Raw genomic sequence first — 22,271 nt, 5'->3', positions numbered from 1 at the left:
AGTCTGCTGTCACCTTTTAACAGTCAAAAATCCGAGCCTCAGTGAACTGTAAAGTGTCCTTCGCTGGTCAACAAATAGGCCAGCAATATATTTATTGCCAGGAACATAGACTGGAAATACAGACACAAGCACCAGCTTTGAATGGATTTAACCTTTATTTTATTGAATTGTGTGAAACCTACAATATTTCTATACTGACAAAATATGTGCTGGTATGGGTTTATTTAGGCAAATGTCAACAGCCATGCAGAAATGGAGGCAAATGTAGTGGAAGAAACAAATGCAAATGTTCTAAGGGCTATCAAGGAGATCTGTGCTCAAAACGTAAGTCGAGAATCCTAATTTTAGTACTTATTTAGAAATTCAGTGACTGCATGCATGAACTACATAACATATTTAATGCCTTAGTTCAGGTTAATGTAAATGGTGTAAAATATACTGCAATTTGAAACACACAAAGTTTTGCACATTACATGAAGAATATTTTTCATTACCTGGCTGGCTGAGTTTGCAAAATTGTCTTCCTGTGAAATGTCAGATGCCGCCTGATTAAACTGAATAGCAGTCAGAAGTCTATAATCAGCTGGACCTCTGTCCATACGTGGCTTTTTTTGCTGTTCACAATAGCGTGATGTGATTGTTCCTGAATTGCAAATACATTGCATGCACTATTTCTTTTTTTTTTTTTTTTCCATAAATGTTTTATTGAACATTTTCATTTAAACATCTGAAGCTTACATGTCCTTCTAAGGAAGGTGTTTGTCAACAAAGGCAACTTTAACAGGTTCTCCCCTATCCCACCCCCCCTAAGCCCCCCCCCCTCCATCCCCCCTCCCCTAACGGTCACTCCTGCAATAAAGGAAGTCTTTCCCCTTATATGTGGCTCCATGAGAACATGTCCAGGGGAATATGAAAGATCCGTATCTGGTCAGGTTGCTTCAATTCTTAATTTTAGTCTTCCAAGTGACCCAGATAGGTCCGCATTTGCATACCATGAGGTATATTTAAATGGTTGTACCAGCTGTTGTAAGTCCGGGTCCGACAAGTTGTGCAAAAGGAAAGGTTTCCATCTGTGGAAAAACTTTTTTGTGCCTTTTTCCATATTTATGGTAGCGTCCAACTTTTCCAGCTGCATGAGATGCCTCATTTCCTCCTGTACGTCCCACAGAGAGGGCGGGGTATGGTATATCCATTTATTAAATATTGTTTTCCTTGCAGCAATCATTATTATATGTGTAATGTCCGACAATTTTCTGGATTTATCTGCTTTGCTATCTGTGGGGGTCGCATTGAATAAAAGCATCAGAGGTTCTTTCGCTATTGTACAGTTACTCACTCTACCCGCAAATTCACATACTGAATCCCAGAATGTCTGTATTGCTGTGCAATCCCAAATGCAATGTACCATATTAGCTTGGGGATGGTTGCATTTCGGACAATGGTCTAAGTACCCTGGCCTCGGATGTTTGTATCTTATGTTAAATGCGTATTTCGCCTTATAGATCATCAATAGATGTGATTCTCTCCATTTTTCACTAGTCAGTACTCGCCTAACTGTGTTATTTCCTTCCAGTATTTTCTCTTCTATCTTGGGGATCGGGAAGGTTCTTGCCCAGCTACCCAGGTTAAGTTTTGCTTTAGCTTCCACACCCACAGCTGCTATAGCCCGCTGGATCTCCGACAGGGACAATCTTTCTCCTCTGGGTTTTAAGAATGTATCAAATGGTGTAATTTTAGCTATAGCCGCCACATTTCTCAGGTTGGCTCGCACATAAGACCTGACTTGACCGTAGATTAGGAAGTCAGATTTTGGGATGTCGTACATTTGCGTTATTTCTCTAAAAGTTAATAATCTATGATCCCGGAGATCCAGCAGGTTTCCCAGCCTTAGGATACCCTTATCTTCCCAATTGTTATATTGTTCGTGCAAGGAGCCTGGTTTGAAGTTTGGGTTTCCCCCTAGGGGCATGTATTTAGAAATCTTCCATGGGAGGTGATATAATTTTCGGATTTCTCTCCATGTTAACAGAGTGTCTCTATAGATCACATTGTGCTTCAGTCTGATCGGAAGGGAAGGCCATCCCGCATGCAATAAACCTGTTAGCTCCCATGGTTCAGCTATGTGTTTTTCCAATTGTAAATTGGAGAAGTGGGACGTGTTTGCTATCCAGTCCCTAACATGCCTAAACATACATGCTAGGTTGTACCTCCTGACATTCGGGAAAATTGAGCCCCCCCATCTCTTTTGGGAACTGAAGCCTTGCCAGGTTAATACGTGCTCGTTTACCCTTCCACAGAAATGCTGTAAATGCTGTGTTTAGAGTTTGGACGTCTTTGTGTTTTAAGAGTAGTGGAATAACCTGCAGTGGGTATAGCAGTTTTCTAAAGCTCACCATTTTGGCTAGTGCCGCCCTCCCAGCTACCCCCAGCGGAATCTCCTTCCATCTCTGTAATTGTTCAGTTATAGCTTTAATTAGAGGAGTAAAGTTGCGCGTGTAGAGGGAGCTCGGATCCTTACCTATTTCTACTCCTAGGTATCGGATTTTTTCTTTCGCCACCTGTACTCCCAACCCTCTGGCTAACCCCTGGTCTGCTAGTTTAGATATCATCAGTATCTCAGACTTTAGTGCATTAATTTTGAATCCTGAATGCTGACCTACTTCCTGAATAATTTCCAGGGCTTTCGGCAGCTGATGGACCGGATCGGAAAGGAACAATAGGAGATCATCTGCAAAAAGAGTTTGCACTATTTTTATCTGTCCAAATTTTAGACCTTCTAAGTGTTCATGTAAAAGTCTTGCCATTGGCTCCAATGCTATGTTAAATAAGAGAGGCGACAGAGGGCAGCCCTGTCGCGTGCCTCTGTGCAAGATAAAAGGTTGAGAGAGAAAACCTGGTGTGTAGACCCGGGCCTGGGGGGAGTTATACATTAGCCTAAAAACATTTATGAATGCCCCCTCAAATCCCATTTTAGCTAGAACTGCTTCCAACCATGTCCATCTAACTGCATCGAAAGCCTTTTCGGCATCGAAGGTAACTAGAGCACAGTTTTTATAGGTTTTCGGGTAGGCTTTTACCTGTTCTAGAACTGAAAGTACTTTCCTGATGTTAGTGGCCGCCGCTCTGCCTCTTATGAACCCGACTTGTTCCCCATGTATCAATTTCGGTAGAAATTCTGCCAATCTGTCAGCCATTATTTTAGATAATAGTTTTGCGTCGAGGTTTATTAGCGATACCGGGTGATAAGATCCCGGGTCCTGTGGGTCTTTTCCTGCTTTTAAGAGGAGTTTAATGTATGCTTGCTTCCCGGTACCCAGGATGCCTTCCCCTTTTAGAGTTTTGTTGTAGGCTGATTGAAGTGTTGGGGTAATTTCATTTTTTAGGATCTTGTAAAATTCACCTGGAAGGCCATCTGGCCCCGGGGCTTTATGGTTGGCCAAGTTTTTAATAGTCGCCCTGACTTCCTGTTCTGTAATTTCTGCGTTTAACCCTTCTAACTCATCCTGGGTTAAGCGGGGCAGGTGGACTTTCTGCATCACGTCTCTTATTCCCTCCAGGTTAATCCTCTCAGGATCCGCGTACAAGGACTCATAAAATTGGGAAAATACATCATTAATCTGTTTTGGGTGATTCACCAGTTCTCCCCCTCCCTTTCTTATGGCATGTATTCCAGGAGGAGCAGAGTGTCCCCTAGCCATACAGGCCAGTAGGCGCCCGGCTTTACTACCATTTTTGTGGTATTTCAAGTCCTGATAAGATCTGGATAGTGCCTCCCTGTCCCTGAACCAGCGGTCCGAGCTAGCCTTTGCTGTCAACCACTCCGCTCTCGTGCACTCGTTTTGGTCGGCCTTGTATTTTCCATAAGCCCCTCTGACACGCGCAACTGCCTCCTCATATTTATTAGCTGTATCCTTCTTCTTTGTTGCTGTATATGCTATAATACGGCCTCTCAGTACTGCCTTAGCCGTGTCCCAAAAGAGATGGGGATCTGTCTTGTGCCTAATATTATCCTCCTTGTACTCGAACCACCAACCCTTCAGCAACGCATGGAAAGACTCGTCTCCGTATAAAAAAGGGGGAAGCCTCCAAATTATATCTGACCCTCTCTGGATCTGTTCGTGTATAGTCACCGGCACGGGAGCGTGATCCGAGATCACTAGATCCTCTATGTCTGCAGAATGGAGCCTATTGACCATACGATCATTTATAAAGATGTAGTCTAGCCGTGAAAATGTTCCATGCGTTGCTGAATGAAAGGAGTATTCCCTATCGTAGGGGTGCATGAATCTCCATGTGTCTGTGAGCTGCAGTGTCTTATGAAATTTGGATAATGCAGTTCCTTTCCCCTCGTCTAACTGTTGGGTTGTCCTCCCTCCCGATCTATCTTCTAGCGTGTGCGCTACCTCATTCCAGTCCCCTCCTATGATAAGATTCTCTGAAGCTTCCTTCTTGATTTGCCACTGAAAAGTGTTTAAGAATCGATCTATGCCTCCATTTGGGCCATACACATTGTATATAATTAAAGTTTCTCCAGGCATATTAACTTGAATCCACAGGCATCTACCCTCATCATCTGACCAGAGAGGCTCTGATTTAGCATGAAGTGTCTTGCTCACTAGCGTCAAGACCCCCGCCTTGCGGAGCGGGGCCGGTGACTCGAACGCTTCGGAGACCCAACTTTTACGCAGGAATTTCGCTTCCCCTTTCCTAAGGTGGGTTTCCTGTAACAGCGCCATGTCCGCCCGTAATTTTTTCAAATGACGCAGGACCTGTGATCTCTTTGAGGGAGACCGCAGGCCCTTCACGTTCCACAATACGATTTTAAGTGTCATCTATAAGCCGTTTATAATATTTGACAGTAATGTGCTTGTATCTTTTCCACTTCATATCAGAGCCTCCTTGATGCATACAACAAAATGGAGCATGACATATCCTGTACGTATTTCCCCTTAGCATGGAGTGACCGTCCCCCCCCCCTCCTCCCCTGCCCCCCGAAACTGGTGTATAGGTGCTTTCCAACTAGCATCTGACGTGACACCAGTCCTTCGGATTTCTCCCTTTCTTTTGTGGACCACACTTCTTCCCTGCACTTCACGTCCGTTAAGCGCTCATCCATAACTTTTCTTACCGCTCGCTCCTCCGGCTCCAGTACTATTGTAACTCCAACGGATTGAAACTTAATGCAACCAATTATGTGCAAACACGAAGAGTAAAACGACTATTCAGGCAAATCTCAACAGTCATACGGTTTATGAACTCACGTGACCCGATTTTGAGTCGTAGACTTCAGGTGTCGTTTTCTGGTTCGTCCGATTGTTGGCGTTGAGGAGATCCTCTGGGTGGGCTTTTAAAAGCTGTCGGGTGCGATAAGAACTTTTTTGCATCCGACGATTTCTTGAAAATGTAGGTCTCTCCATCTTTCACAGTGACTCTTAGAGTTGCTGGGTACATCAGGGCGAACTTTATCTTTCTCTCCACTAGCTCCGAGCAGACTTTATTGAAGGCTTGTCGGCGCTTGGTGACGTCCAGCGAATAGTCATTGAAGATCATAATCCTTTTATCTTCCACCATCAGGGGTTCCCGCCTTGCTTTAAATGTTGATAAAATCTTTAGTTTATCTTTATAATCCAGGTATCTCACCATCACTAGCTTTGGTGGTCTTTTATCCCCCTCCGCTCTCGCCGGGCCCACTCTGTGCGCTCGTTCTGCTCGGAACACGCCCTCCAGGTTCAGCATCTCTGGGAGAGTTTTTTCACAAAAGTCGTCAATGTCCTGCATTTTGTAGTGTTCAGGCAGTCCCACCACCTGTAAGTTGTTCCGCCTTGAGCGATTTTCCATGTCTTCAATGCGGTCATAGAACATCTTTTCATGACGTTGAGAGTCCTCTAACTGTTTATTTGCTGTTTCCAGTTCATTTTCCAGGGTTCTTATCCGCTTCTCCGCCTCTCCTATTCTCCTTGCGTGCTCTTGGAGCTGGCGCATGACTGTCCCTAGGGACTTCTTCACTGCCCCCTCCACTATAGTTTGCAAATCCGGGGCGATGAATTTAGCCACTTCTATGGCTATTGCTCTGTGTTCATCGTTGTGGAATGACCCTCTGGAGTTGTCGTCATCCACACTGTCTGTGTCCCATGTCCTGACCGGGGAGTGTGATTCCGGGCTGTGTGCGGGCTGGGATCTACCTGGCGCCATCTTGTCAGCTCGCTTGCCACGCTGACCTCCTTTCTCCGCGTTTTTGCGGGAAGAGCGGGTGAGATACTTCTCCATCTAGGTCTCCGGAGATGCCTGGTAATGTGGGCCGCCGGGGGGTACGTTTCCCGGCGTCTGTTTGGCCGCCTGTGACTTAAGGAGCCGGGGGCTGCACGGAGCGCTTCTCACTAACCTCCGATCATGCAGGCGCCGGAATCGGAAGTCCATGCACTATTTGTAATGTGATTGCATGTCTATTCAGTTTTATGTAAATGAATGAGATTCTGCAAGTGTGCCAGAAATCACATAGCAAACAAACACAAAATAACAATTTTAAACAAAAAGAAAAAAAAAGTTTCTGTGCCGTGTTAGCCAAACAAATTAAGTAGGTAGAAAAAAACAAGGTTTTGTAAAAGTAATACCTTTTAACCACTTAAGGACCGCGGGAATTTTCAGTGATCTGTGCTGGGTAGGATCTTCAGCCCCCAGCACAGATTGTGTGCCAGGCAGGGCAATCAGACTTCCCCCCTTTTTTCCCCACTAGGGGGATGTCCTGCTGGGGGGGTCTGAACACCGCCGGCTTGCTGTGCCTAGCAGGGGGGGCTCCTCAAAGCCCCCCTCCACAGCGATATTCCGCCTCCCTCTCCTTCCCTCCCTCCCCTTCTCTCTATGGGCGGCACAGGATGGTGATCCGCCCTGTACCGCCTCTGATAGGCTTCAGCCTATCAGATGCCGGCGATCCCCAGCCACTCAGAGGCCGGGGATCGCCGATCTCCTTTACGGCGCTGCTGTGACAGCAGCTCCGTGCGATGTAAACACCGGGGATTTCTTCCCCGGGTGTTTACATTTCACCTGCGAGCCGCGATTGGAGGCTCGCAGGCTGTTCACGGAGACTCCCTCCGTGAACTGACTGGAAACGGCCGCCATGGAAACACAACTGCGACCAGCCGCCGCCTATCGGCTTTGGCTGGTCGTTAAGTGGTTAATGGCTAACTGATAAAGTTAAATTATGCAAGATTTATAGGATGTAGTCCCCTTCTTCAGGCATATTTCCAGATGTTAGCTGAAGTAAATCACTGATCCGATCAGATTTCCCGTTTTTATTCAATAAAAGTTTATTGGGAATGCTGGATTTTTCTGATCAATATATATAATAATTATCCAGTTCGGCCTATCTGGACGAGCTTCCTCGTCCAGATAGGCACTGCTACTTTCCCTGCGTGGTGCGCGCGCACCCGCCGCCCGCCGCTAGCCCCCTGATCAGTGAATGGGAATATAATTCCCATTCACCAATCTAACTTCCCCGCAGAAATACCGACGCTTTCTATCCAGAGAGCGTGGTATTTCTGCCCCCCAGGAAACAACTCCCCTGCATTTAAGTTCCTGGATGCGACATCGTTCGCATCCAGGACTTTTCTCACTGTGGCCATCTTGTGGCCAAATAGTAAACTGCACCCACACACAGTTTTAATTAAAGAATTACATTATCTTACATTTAAAATTAGCAATTTCCCTCCCACACCAAAAATTACCCACGTACACTTTTTATTAAAAAATAAAATAAAAAAAAATACAATAAAAAAAAAAAAACATCATAAATAGTTACCCAAGGGTCTGAACTTTTTAAATATGCATGTCAAGAAAGTATGTTATTATATTATTTAAAATTATAAGCTTATAAATAGTGATGGACGCAAATTGAAAAAAATGCACCTTTATTTCTAAATGAAATATCGGCACCATAAATTGTGATAGGGACATCGTTTAAATGGTGTAATAACCGGGGCAGATGGGCAAATAAAATACATGAGTTTTAATTACGGTAGCATATATTAATTTCAAACTATAATGGCCAAAAACTGAGAAATAATAAATTTTTTTCATTTCTTTCTTAATCTTCCTGTTAAAATGGATTTAGAAAAAAATAATTCTTAGCAAAATGTACTACCCAAAGAAAGCCTAATTAGTGGCGGAAAAAACAAGATATAGATCAATTCATTGTGATAAGTAGCAATAAAGTTATAGGTGAATGAATGGGAGGTGAATGTTGCTCGGATGCATGAGATTTTCGGCACTGCTGCGCTGAACCGGTTAAATGGTGTGTGGTAGATTGTCAGTTTCCTTATATACTGTATACTTCCAAGCAGTTTTCTCAGGGTTTTCAATTTTTTTTCATAATTGGGTAAAAATTTTACACACGTGTGTGGTACATTGGTCAGATTTTTTAAATGTTACAATCAGTCAGAAAAATTGATTACAATTCTTGAATTAAAAAGATATTTTGAAAATTATATGGTGGCCTTAAGTCTAAATCAGTAGTCAATTTTTTTTGCATGGATGGCACACATTATGTCTGTAACATATTTAATTATTATATCATAACTAAGACTATTTTTTGCATCTATAGCTGTGTGCGAGCCTTCGTGTAGTTCACATGGGACCTGCATTGAACCCAACAAATGCCAGTGTAAGGAAGGATGGAATGGCAGATACTGCAATAAACGTATGTTTTCTACATATTTTTGGGAAGCTAAACTGTGAAGGGCTTTTCATTTACATAAAAGTTAAATGCATTATTCTGATTTTATTTAGAGCACTAGACAGTAATTACCGTATTTTTTGGACTATAAGACACTCCTGACCATAAGACGCACCTAGGTTTAGAGGACAGAAACCAGGGGGAAAAATATATACTAAATCTTGTGCATCCATAGTAAAGGGGCATCTTGTGGATTATGTCCCCTTAGTACCTCATGCCCCCTTGTTGCTCTTGTTTCTCCCTGTACCCTTCTCTGCCCCCCTTGTTTCCTCCTGTGTCCCCCATGTGACCGCCTCTGTCCTCTTTGTTTCCTCGTCTATGCCCCTTTGTGTTCCCCTTGTGTCCTCCTCTATGCCTCTTTGTGTCCCCCTGTGTCCTTTATTTGTCCTCCTGTGTCCTTCTCTGCATGGGCACAGTACAGGGCTCCCCGACACTGAGGTGGGTTGGAGGTTCGTATTGGCAGGCGTTCATAAGTCACAAAAGTGAGTCTTATAGTCCAAAAAATACAGTACATTGTCATACTTGTTTTATTTCCATTTTTCAAATCATCTTTCCACTCGATGGTAGAAATGAAAGCACCATTGTCCAATGTTAAGAACAAGTGGCCCAAACTTACCTCTGTGGCCCTGGAGGAAATAGGGTAATAATATGAGAGTGACTTATGGTGGAATCCCAAAGCCCCCTTAATAGTATGGAGCCCTCAGATATCTGCCTCCACCCAGGTAAACAACTAACGGGAGTTATTTATATCCTATGTTTTCATAAAGAGTCATAAAAAGAATTATAAAAAAGCCATACTGTGAAAAAGAAATTACATACATTTTTTTAAACTGTATTAAAATCTATTAAATCTATTTGGTAAATATATTTTTTTCCTTTTTTTTATTCCCTTTTCATTCTGTAACTGTTCTTTCCTTTTTTCCCCTTCTGTTCTTTATCTGTAATTTTTCTATTCTTCATACCTGTTCCTTTGTATTTGTTTTGTTCTTCACCATTAATTCAGCTTTCAGTTGTTTTGTATTTGTAATTTTTCTTTTCTTCATCCTTTCCCTTCTTTTGTTCATTTCTGTTCCTCTGTTCTTCGTCTATATTTCTTTTACCTAGTTTGCAGAAGCCACATCTGCTGTCCTATCTCATTGCTTCCCCAGTTGCTAAATGACGGAGAGCCCTCACTTCTCCACATTGGAATTCCCTGCATGAGCTTTTCACTGATTCATTGCACTTAACTAATAGGTTGGAAATTCAAATAATTTTCACCCAGCAACCTTACTAGTGTTTGAAAATGAATTTAATGAGCTTTATTTTGTAATAAAAAAACAGCTGTGGTAGTAACCAGATTGTGAACTTTGCAAACAGCAGCTACACACCAACGGGGAACATTACTCAGAAAGAGAAATCACTCAGGATTACCCTGAAATACACTCTCAGGGTAGTAAGGCTGATCCAAAATTTCACAGCATTGACTGACATTTGTCAGTGGGAGCCAGCACTGGGCCAGAACTGTGGCGTAGCATGTGATCCTAGTTTCCAGCATAGTGATAAGTGCCTGGGAGGGAAGAGGTCACACTACATCTCACTGCACACTGAAAAAGGCACCAGGAGCTGTAAGACTAGCAGGAGAATGCTGAACTAAACAGCATCTTCATGAAAAAAAATAAGATTCCCCACATGGAGTGGGATGGTATTTTCACCCCACGAGGTATCGTTAACCTAACAAGGAAGTTTTGAATCTGTACTTGTCTATTGGGTGCCTCCCACATAAAAATGATGTTACATTTGTATTAGATCAGTGAAGTCTGAGATTTTTTAAATGTAGGTTCCCATTCATTCCTCCATACCACTGACCTCTGGGTTGTAAGTGAGGGGAGCTGTGGCACCCTTTAGTATTTCATCTGGTGAGCAAACATAATCTGCTGGTTATTAGGGATGCTTGTTCGGATTCCACAGAAATGTAATTTTCACATTTCCGATCGGACATTGCATTTCCGCATCGGATTTCAGAAATTGGTAATACAAGTGCGGTAGGCGGATATTCGCGGAAATCGTGGAGATTTACGCTAAAATTTCTGCCGACTTTAACATTGATTTTCTCAAAAACTACAAGATCTTTTTAAAAGATGTTTTTCCTTTTGTTCCCACTCTTCTGCTTAAAGGACAACTGTAGGGAGAGGTATATGGAGGCTGCCTTATTTATTCCCCCTTAAGCAATACCAGTTACCTGGCAGCCCTGCTGATCATTTGGATGCAGTAGTGTCTGAATATCATCAGAAACAAGCATGCAGCTAATCTTGTCAGTTCTGACATTAATGTCAGTAACACCTGATCTGCTGCATGCTTGTTCAGGGTCTATGGCTAAAAGTATTAGAGGCAAAGGATCAGCAGGACAGCCAGGCAACTGGTATTGCACAAAAGGAAAAAAAACATGGCAGCCTCCCTACAGTTGTCCTTTAACATACCCTGAACATTTGGTGTTTCTATGGGGGCTTTGCTATTAACCTCTAAAGTCGGCGCCATTGACTGTAATGTAAAATTATCAATATGCAGTAATTGTAAGCCAATCAGAAGACTCAGAATGAAGAAGCCAATCAGAGAATTCTGAAATTTCGTCTAAATCCCCATTCTCTGATTGGTGTATTCATTCTGCGTCTTCTGATTGTCATAAAATTACTGCATATCAGTAATGCAGATTTTCCGCATTTTACATTACAGTCAATGGTCAGGGTATGTTAAGCAGAAGAGTGGGAACAAGAGGGATTTTTTTTTTTTTTAAAGACCTTGTCGTTTTTGAGAAAATCAATGTTAAATTTGGCGTAAATTTCAGCAGAAATCCGCATAGGAATGCGGAAATCGGTAACGGAAAGCGGAATCGGTAGCTGTAATCGGCAATGGCGGAAAGTGGATTTTTGGCGGAATCGGAAATTGGCATTTCTGACCATCCCTACTGGTTATATGCACTACAAAGCAGCAAGTGTACTTTTGTTTTTCTGACTCCATCAGAATGAAAGCATGGAATCTGTTCAGCAATGTAAATACCAGTACAGGTAGTCCCCGGTTAACGAACGAGATAGGGACTGTAGGTTCGTTCTTAACCTGAATCTGTTCTTAAGTCGGAACATTGTGCCAGCTCTGTCCCCTGTACCTCCTCTGTGCCCCCCTGTGCCTCCAGTGTCCCCCTCTGTGTCACCTCTGCCCTTTGCACCTGTTTATACAAGTTTAAAAGCCACTTTTTCTTAGATTTTTTTAAAATCGATTTTCTCAAAAACTACAAGTCCAATTAAAATTTTTTTTTTACTTGTTCCCATGAAGACAGAGAATCCATGCAGTTTGTATCAGGTCATTCGTAAGTCGGTCGTTCGTAAGTCGGGGACTACCTGTAAATACAAATTTACCGCATAAATTGACAACTAAAACCTCTTTTTTTTTTTTGGATAAAAATGTTGTATTACCTTTGCTCTACTTTACTTTTCTTTTTTTTTTTCTTTTCTTTTTTTTTTTTTTTTTTTTACCAAATTGGGCTATTTGGGTATAAAAAAATTAAAAATGTCACACTACAGGCAAATATTCATTAGAACTGAAGCTGTTTACAGGCATTAGATGATTTTTGACCATTCTAGTGATGGGTATTGCCCTTTCCTCCTCTCTCCATGGCAAATAGCAGGCATATTTGACCTTGCCAAATCTGATTGTCTGTACAGCTATCAGTAGAGAGACTAAAATACTTAGTCAGACTGAGCATTATATGACCAAGTACAATTTAATGTCCTGGCTAAACTTTAGAGAAATAGATGAGGTTGGCTTCATTATTTTACAAATGAAAAGTGTATCAAGCCAAGTGCAAGACTAATATGGTTGCCACTTTGTAATAGTCTTCTTTTACTACACGGATCATTCTATGCTTACACCCTGTCTGAGTATTGCCTATTTCCCAATGTCACTCAACATGACTGAGAGCTAGGGTCTCTTTTACCTTCAGAAGCCCAGCATGGCGGGAGCCAGACCACCACAGAAGTTTGAACTGGCAGAAAAGGTTTGGCTGCTGTCCAATGCAAGCTTTTAATCTGATGATGCTGGCAGATAATGATAGGTACTATTATAGAGTGCAACCAGACTTCAAACAGATCTGTGCTTATGCATTCATGCACTGTGCAGAACTGTTTACAAAATCTGTAAGTATGCTGAACAAACTGGGACATGGAGTAAGAGTCATAATATGCACATACAGCAATAGCATAACAAGGGATCTTCTTTAAAAGAGCCAAGAGCAGAACTTTGCAGTAATGAGTTTGATTTCAAGTGCTGGCGATGTTATTCCATCAAACTAAAAAGAAATCTTCAAGTGAAGGATTGCAGTGCTGGAGAAAAAAATGTTAGTTAATGCATACTTTTCATGTAATAGGCCAGGGATGTGTCAGAGTTCCCTAATGATGCACTAGGCATTCTAGAGAGCATGAGCTGCTTTGTGGTAGTACTGACAAACAGAACTGCTTTTCAGTAGACTTTTTTTTAACAGTTGCGATAATGTTGTGTGTGAGGAAGGACCGTGAACCTTGTAATAACTGCCAATGGCCTGGTGAGGAGGAGTGCGTTCTGGTGGCCCACTATCCATCACCCAGCTTTATATCACTGTCATGAGTTCTCCTTCTCATCTTCAAACTTACAAATACTGTATCTCGGTGGCACATTGGCATAATGGATAACACTCTTGCGTTTCACCACTAGGGCTTTGAGTTTGACTCTCAGCCAGGACTCTATCTGCATGAAGCTTGCATCTTTTCCCTGTTTTTGTATGGGTCTACTCCAGACATTTCAGTACTCTGCCACATGCCCAAAACATACTGGTAAACATATTGGGGTTCTTCCAGTAGTTGGCACTCAACTGTGATATCAGACTCTGAATATGGCGGTTTACTGAACGTGCCCTAAGTTGGCCATTGATCGTCTCAGCTTCAGCACTTTGAGTCCCAATTTTAGTTATGTTATGTACCTCCTCCATGGGAGGGTGTGGGTACAAACAGCAGAAGGACTGACATAAGAGTGCAACAGGGGCATTGCTGGCTGTATATGTTGTCCTACCTCCACGTAGTTGTGTTGTCAGACAAATGAGGGAAATTTCAACGATACTACAAAAAAAAAAATCATTATGACGTTTATAAAGAAACCCCAAAGCGTTGTGCAATAACAAGTGAAACATTTAAAAGCAGCACACAAAAATGACAGTCTGCTTTTAGAACTCAGAGTAACCAAGCAGCTCAAGGTGACCCAAACCACTAGGAATGTGTAGGGGAATAAAAGAGATCGAAAAGCCTTCCTACTAATAAGCAATGCTTGGTGAAATTTGCCTTCTTAAAACAGAAGGAAATTTGCAATAATTCAGCTAAGTGAACATTTGTGGTTACCCACAATGCACCACTACTGAATATGCAAATTATCTCTTTTCGCCCCTGTAAGCCAGACAAGCATCCAGAACCGCTGGTGTATAGCAAGCCTATAGCTTTGAATATTACACAGCCACACCAACCCCACATGTAGACAGCCTGTTTCGGACTTTTGGCCCTTATCAGTACATGGCAGGGATTGATATAGCTGTATGGGATAGGGCTTGGACCAGTACAACAGAGTAACTAAGCAGCTAGACTGTTTAACTACAGCTGTACCCACACTAAGCTACAATTTTTGGCACAAAGTAGCCATGGCAATAACTGACAATTTTGGAACTCTATTAGCTGAGTAACTGCCATTGTACCTGCAACGTCGATTACATTTTTTTAATTACTGTAACAATGGCAAAATGTAATTCTTCAAAAACAGGCACATTAAGGAAACAGTCCCCTTTTAGATATGACAGACTAGAACTGCAGTTACACACACCCTAAGAAATGTCCTTTAATTGTCCTTTAATTGTCCTTTAAATGTCCTTTAAATGTCCTCTGCGAAGAGATAACGAATCCTTCTGAATCCTGTTCTGTTACCGTTTGTGGATTGCGTTCATCTCTGCAAAGAGATAACGAATCCTTCTGAATCCTGTTCTGTTACCATTTGTGGATTGCGTTCATCTCTGCGAAGAGATAGCGAATCCTTCTGAGTCCTGTTCCCTGTATTACTCCAGTCCTAGTCAGCGTTCCTGCTTATGTCATATATCGGTTCATTGCCGATATATACATATGTTAGTCAGACGTTACAAATAGTTTCATTGATAGCTGTAATTGTAATACGCTAGGAAAACATACTTATTGTATATTTGTCTGTGTTACGTTCATCTATCTTGATCCTGCTATTTCCTGACTATCCTGTCCTGTCTTTGTGAGGCACGCCATCGCTGCAACGCATTGGCTGCCTCATTCCAGTCTGTCTTGTTGTGGACGCTTGCTGTCACTAAGTAGCGGCTAGCTAGCAAGCGTTCATTCTGTCTACCTGTCCTGATCTCCTCAGTTCTGGTTTATGCGCTCAGCGCTACTTTGCGCTGAGACGTTATAGCGAAAGTATTGTTTGTGGCTGTCGGATCTGCACTGGCTCTGTGCGCCACAATCTCCTATTGGAGTCAGTCCTCCCCTCCACTATACTAGGGATAGCCTGTTTCCTTGTGCTAGTGTGTGTACCTCCTTCACGTCAGCTCATGCGTTGCATGCTGACTGTGGAGAATACACCACCAAGCCTTACAGTGAGAGTGGTCCTAGAGGTGGTGGAGCACATGAAGGTGGGGATACCTCATAAGACTTTGCACGAATTATAGTGGGTGGAAGATTTCTATTGTTCTGACAGCCTATGCGATGAAATTTCTCCATGTTTTTATCTCCTGAGGTGCATTTGATTTGAAGATAGATCTAAGTTGATCCAATCGACAATTGTACACGAGTGGGGACTTTTTTCATTAGTGGACTGTGTGGTAGCGCAAGTTTTTTGAAATTTATGTTCTGATCTGTATGTCGGTAAAGCAGTTTGAACTTTTGCAAGCCCGCAGGTGGATTGAGGTATAGAGTTAGTGTGTGAAGCGAGCTGAATTAACCAATTATAATTGTCCTACAAATGCTGCACTCTACATGCCCCCTAGAAATAAGCTCGGACCCTGAGAAATGTCCTCTCTGCTCACTAAGTACCTCTTCCATACCCTGAAGGTGGCAGGTGATCAGGTGACCATTTAGATACCTGTCAAAACCAAGGTGGTTACAAAGTATGCCAAGTTTCCCTTCTTATTATTATTACTATTTTTTATGTACTGTATATAGTGCCAACATCTTCAATAGCGCTGTACATAGTACAAAACAAATAGTGGGGAGCATGTAATATACATATACAATTAGGACATCCAGCAATACAAATACATACATTGTTGATGTGTGGTTTGAGACATCACCAATACTGGTGCATGTTCATATAGGAAGTTACAGTACATCAGAATAAGAAACACTAGGAGGTCTCTGCCCTTGCAAGTTTACAATCTAGAGCAGTGCTGTCCAACTTCGCGGGCATGGAGGGCCGTTTTTTTCCAGGCCACATGGTGGAGGGCTGGCAGAAACACCTCACAAACCCCCCCCCCCTTTTCCCGAGGAAAAAAAAAATCTAGCACCAGTTTCCCCACAAAATGCACTCAAATTCGGAGAAGATTGCCCCACAAAATGCACTCAGATTGCTGCAGATGTACCCACAAAATGCACTCAGATTGGCTGCAGATGTCCCCACAAAATGCCCTCAGATTGGCTGCAGATGTCCCCACAAAATGCCCTCGGATTGGCTGCAGATGTCCCCACAAAATGCCCTCAGATTGACTGCAGATGTCTCCACAAAATGCCCTCAGATTGGCTGCAGATGTCCCCACAAAATGCTGTCAGATTGGCTGCAGATGTCCCCACAAAATGCCCTCAGATTGGCTGCAGATGTCCCCACAAAATGCCCTCAGATTGACTGCTGATGTCCTCACAAAATGCCCTCAGATTGGCTGCAGATGTCCCCACAAAATGCTGTCAGATTGGCTGCAGATGTCCCCACAAAATGCCCTCAGATTGACTGCTGATGTCCTCACAAAATGCCCTCAGATTGGCTGCAGATGTCTCCACAAAATGCTGTCAGATTGGCTGCAGATGTCCCCACAAAATGCCCTCAGATTGGCTGCAGATGTCCCCACAAAATGCCCTCAGATTGGCTGCAGTTGTACCCACAAAATGCCCTCAGATTGGCTGCAGATGTACCCACAACATGCCCTCAGATTGGCTTCAGATGTACCCACAAAATGCCCTCAGATTGGCTGCAGATGTCCCCACAAAATGCCCTCAGATTGGCTGCAGATGTCCCCACAAAATGCACACAGATCGGCTGCAGATGTACCCACAAAATGCCCTCAGATTGGCTGCAGATGTACCCACAAAATGCACTCAGATCGGCTGCAGATGTCCCCACAAAATGCCCTCAGATTGGCTGCAGATGTACTCACAAAATGCCCTCAGATTGGCTGCAGATGTACCCACAAAATGCCCTCAGATTGGCTGCAGATGTACCCACAAAATGCCCTCAGATTGGCTGCAGATGTCCCCACAAAACGCAGTCAGATTGGCTGCAGATGTCCCCACAAAATGCCCTCAGATTGGCTGCAGATGTACCCACAAAATGCCCTCAGATTGGCTGCAGATGTCCCCACAAAACGCAGTCAGATTGGCTGCTATAATGTAATATTTCCAGCCCCCCTCCGCTCCCCTCCCTTCCCCTCGTTCTCCCGTGCTGCTGCTGCAGCTACTGCTGCTGCCGCCGCCTCACCTCTCAGATCGGACTGGGTAGGAGATAGCAACCAGGCACACCAGCGCACGGCAGCCGTGCAGTGAATTTAAATGCAGGAAGTGACATCATCGGTCACGTCCAGCATTTAAAGTCCCCCATGCGGCTGCCGTGCGCTGGTGTGGCTGGTTCCTATATCCTGCCTGCCGCCGATCTGAGAGGTGAGGCGACAGCACCACGGGGGAACGAGGGGAGAGGAGCGGAGGGGGCTGGAAATATTACATTATAGCCGAGGAATGGGGGAAAAGATTTAAAAAAAAAAAGAGTCCCCTCAGCTCTGAGGACTCGGGGCTAACGCTGATACAGCAGGGGGGCCGCAGCAGAAGGCCTGGTGGGCCGGATGCGGCCCGCGGGCCGCCAGTTGGACATCACTGATCTAGAGGGTAGTGGATTGGAGACATTATGGAAGGAGACACACCTGCTGTGATCTAAACCAAATGATCAGTATTCAAGATGAGTGTATCTATAACCTCAATCTAACCGAACATTGACATAACTCACCAGGGATCAGCAGAGTTATGTTTGCAATAGCAGCCCACAGTGCTGAAATAGCAAGGCTAAGTAGTATACAGCTTTAGTAATACTTTTCTGTCATGTAATCCTCTACATGATTTTATTTAAACCAAACACACTCCTGTGACTATCTAGACCAGGGCTTCCCAACCCTGTCCTCAAGTACCACCAACAATACATGTCTTGCAGAAAACCACAACCATTCACAGGTGGGGTACAGGTGGGGTAATTAGTGTCTCAGCAGAGCTGATTATCTACCTCTGTGGATTGCCACAAAACATGCACTGTTGGTGGCACTTGAGGACAGGACAATCAAAATATTCACAAAGTAGGCAATGCTATAGGAAGCATGTTTGCAAAGTAGGATTTTTTTCTCTTCTTTTATTCAAGGTGATTTATAGCCCATGACCAGATACCCATAAGCAGGAACACATACATGATACAATGTTTCCTTCCAACATATTGCTTTTGCAGAGTTATGCATGGAATTGCTCTTATTTATTTTACAGCAAATGCTGCACATGTGAAAACATTAAAAGACATCTGTACATGTGCAACTATTTATAAAATTGTGTCTTATTTTCGTATCCTAGATTTTCTGAAGAACGTGCACAAAAAAGATATTCCTGGAGACACAGTGATCTAGTCATTACAGGCTTTAGAAAGAGCGTAGGAGAGACAGGGCAGATCATTACAGGACAGGATTGTTTTAAGTTCATTACTTAATTCAGCAGTGGGGTAGCAATAGTGATCGCACCAGGGCCCCTGGACCAGGGAAGCCCAGTAGGGGCCCTTCTTCAATCACTTTATTAGCTCTTTATTGGTGTTAAGCTGGTAATGATCGCCTCTATATGATGTGTTGTATCCATTAATAGTCTGGTCGCCTCTCCAGCTTACACCTCTCTGACACTGCAGCTGTCCTTTGCAGGTTTTGGGGCTCCATATCTATTGTTATGTGTAGAGTGCTTGAGGGGGCCCAATGTAAAACTCACACTGGGGCCCAGAGCTCCTAAGCTACTCCACTGTATCCCAGTACCCTGCCTTGGGATCATATGTTGCAGAAGACCAGAACCAAGCACATTGACTTTATTGTTATTGTATTTTTAAAAAAAGGCAAATGTTCCAAATGTAACAAAGACTGAGAAGCTGTACATTGACTAGGCTAATTACATTTTTGACATTCTCCTTTTTTCAGATCTCCATTAGCTGATACTGAAGTATATGTTATGTGTTATTTGTTTGAAATAAAAGATGTAAATAGGACTGTAGAAGAAAGTGGGTAAAAGGGTCCCCATGACAGTCATAATGCCAGGGCATTCCATTCCATTTACGAGATGCAATGATCTGTTACCAGCATGTTGCAAAGGAGGCGCGGGGGGTACTGATGTCTTTCATTGCTGTTAACCCTTTATGTGCAATATTTTGTTCTATAACCATTAAATGTTATAATGAACACTATAGTGAAATCTGCACCAGTTTCACTCAATGTAAACGTGTTTATTACTTCTGCTTCTTGAAGACAGACGTCTTCTACATTATATTTATAAATGTAATACTATTGTAAATGTAATTGCACTATGTTTTTTTTACTATTGCTTTAGTTATACTGCAGGTATATTAGGTACCTGGTTTCCTAAGGCTTCTCCAGGAGCAGATCACCAGACTGGAGATCATAAGTGGAGCTGTGCAATTTATCTGACTACTTTTTAACCCTTTCCAATCCTATTTTCAGATCACCCACATTCCCCCTGTGAGATGTGGATGATCTGCCTGTGCTGCTGCAGTGGGTGCCAGTGTGTTCTCTACTGGTGACCCGTCTATCAGTGGGGGGCAGGGCTGGCGCCTGCTTGTGCACTGCTGATCCACATCGCATGTGCGCAAGCTTAATACGTAATTACACGCCACTGCATGGTGCCGAAGGGGATAAAAGTGTTGGACTTGACATGAATAACTTTAATCCAAGTAGGCTGATGATGTGCTAGACTACAGTAGATCTGATAGCAATGGGGAGCTCCTCTGTAATATTTATATTATGTGGCACAGTGGCACAGTTTGGTGTCAGGGGGGATCAAAGTGACAGACACCATGGGCTGACGCTGTGTTGGATTATTTCCAACAATGGCACCCCTAGCCGCAGCCATTATGCTCATTTTTGGACTGACATCAGAGCTGGAGGGGAATATAAAACTTATGTCATTACTTATTACTTACAGTTTTCATATTTGATACAGCTGTCGCAGATTAATAAGTCGTAGTGAGTCATTTCCCAATATGTTCACAAAGTATAGATCTGCAATTAGAGTGAGAGTTTCTTCCTGTGCATTGGCCCATTATATCTGACCACACCCACATGCTCCTTCCTGTGGAGAACAGAGTGGATGTGGGCAGGGTCAGCTCTGTGTGAGGAAAACAAAAAAAAGACTGGCTGGTGCCCTCCCACCTACTTAATGGTCTCCTGTGGGTGATGATGCAATAGGAGAAGTTTGGGAAGCTTATAGACTGCTTTGTGATCCAGACAAGCAGTATCTGACATTAGAACAGGTAGTCAGCATTGCACAGCCACATGGCCACGTAATTAAAAAAATGAATAATGCAAAAAATGGTTCATGTGCAATACACAAAACTGTGCATTGCAAATAGTAAAATATTCTTCACAACATAAATTAAAAAGTCTGAACTAGGGCTTTATAGTACACATCTGCAAATGTATTACAGTTGAAGTAACCCCTGCTGTGGTCTGATCTGACCCATACGGGAGGTACAAAGCTTACTACCTAATAACATACTGTACTTTTTTACTTTAAAGGCAAGGATTACTTATGATTTCTATTGTTACCGAGTGATCTCTCTTCCAGAGATGCTTTGGTAAACCAGGGCCTATGTGTAATTTATTTATTGTATTTATTGTATTATAAAGCGCCAACATATTACGCAGCGCTGATGTGTACGAGTGTCAGCCTGATCTGCTGTGGAAAAAATACCTGTTTTAATACTACAGTTGAAAGTGGCAGAGAATAGTTTTGTTACGTGTGTATTATGACAGAATGTCTGTTTTTCTCATTTTGTCTGTTGAACTTTGGGTAATTTTTCAGGGTACGGAGCCAACCTCATGAATGCCCTGAGGCCAACAGGCACCAAGAACAGACAGAACACACCTTCTCCTAAACGGACTGATGACAGGCATGTTCCACCCGAGTCCAATTATATCTGGTGAAGCCCAGCACATCTGAAAGCTTTTATATTACATCGAGTTCAGAGCATTCATTAACCTTTCATGTGTTGTATGATCACAGTTCAGGATTACTGGTCTGAATCTCTCTAGCTTCAGTATAAACCACTGATGTACCATTTCATTCCATGCGACTGTAATATGAGTTTAATGGTCTCTGACTGATTTCTGCTTCTTCAGTGGTTCTTCAAACCCATGTCAAATTTGTCAAGTGCTTATCAATATTTCATTAATAAATAAGAGTGCCCAGGGAGAGCTGAGGAGCACTGTCAGTGGACTGTTTTAGATGATCTGATCTATTAATTGCTTAATTGTACCGGGATCTTTCTCTAAAGAGTATTATGGTGCATGGAGACTGGTAATCAGGACTCATTTACACGTGGCTGATGTGCACTTATCAGAGATTACCTTTAAACCAGTACGTGTGCGTGGTGGTCAAGGTCTGCAGCTTACCACAGCATTTACTTTGCAGAAAACGCCTCTGAGCACCATATATTTTATTACAGAGCATAGATTACTATTTAACGTGAACCTGTCAAATAGAGTTCCAGTCTGCACATAGAAACTGTGTTAAAGGACCACTATCATCAAAACATTTTAAAATGTAAAATACATGTAAAACATACAAATAAGAAGTGAGCTATAAATTATTTGTATCCTATGTTGCTGTTGCTTTCAGTAGTTAGTATATATCTGATGGACCGGACAGGTATTGGACTAGTCCATCTCTTCATGGGGGATCCTCAGTATTTAATTTATTCTTTACAAAAGCATTACCTGGAAGGGATCTATACAAAGATGCAGGCCACCCCCTACCTGTTTGAACACTATTTTGGCAGTTGGACTGAGCAACTGCCATTCACTAAGTGTTTTTGAAAATAAAGAAAACCCTGAGAATCCTCCATGAAGAGGTCTACTGTAAGGGTGGTCACTAACGATCCAATCTTTTTCATCCAATCTTACCAAATATATGCAATAGAAGAGTAAACAGTGAATATATTGAATGGATTACTATAGGCAGTTCCCTTATATTACATA

At 42.8% G+C, this 22,271-nt stretch overlaps 1 protein-coding gene across 3 annotated transcripts in view; it reads left to right on the top strand.

Moving 5' to 3' along the window:
- WIF1 (WNT inhibitory factor 1) overlaps window positions 1-21,511 on the top strand; it is a 121,376-nt gene extending 99,865 nt beyond the window's left edge. For all 3 annotated transcript variants that reach the window (XM_068276759.1, XM_068276758.1, XM_068276757.1), the window contains 3 exons: window positions 229-324; window positions 8,597-8,692; window positions 21,097-21,511. In XM_068276759.1, coding sequence (XP_068132860.1) covers window positions 229-324; window positions 8,597-8,692; window positions 21,097-21,218 — 314 coding nt within the window. In that variant the 3' untranslated portion in view covers window positions 21,219-21,511. The remainder of the gene's footprint in view (window positions 1-228; window positions 325-8,596; window positions 8,693-21,096) is intronic.
- The last annotated feature ends 760 nt before the right edge of the window (window positions 21,512-22,271 follow it).

Source organism: Hyperolius riggenbachi, chromosome 3 (assembly GCF_040937935.1).
Source record: "Hyperolius riggenbachi isolate aHypRig1 chromosome 3, aHypRig1.pri, whole genome shotgun sequence".
Taxonomy (NCBI): Eukaryota; Metazoa; Chordata; class Amphibia; order Anura; family Hyperoliidae; genus Hyperolius; species Hyperolius riggenbachi.
Note: the sequence above shows the minus strand (reverse complement) of the source record. Positions and strands in the feature narration are given on the sequence as shown.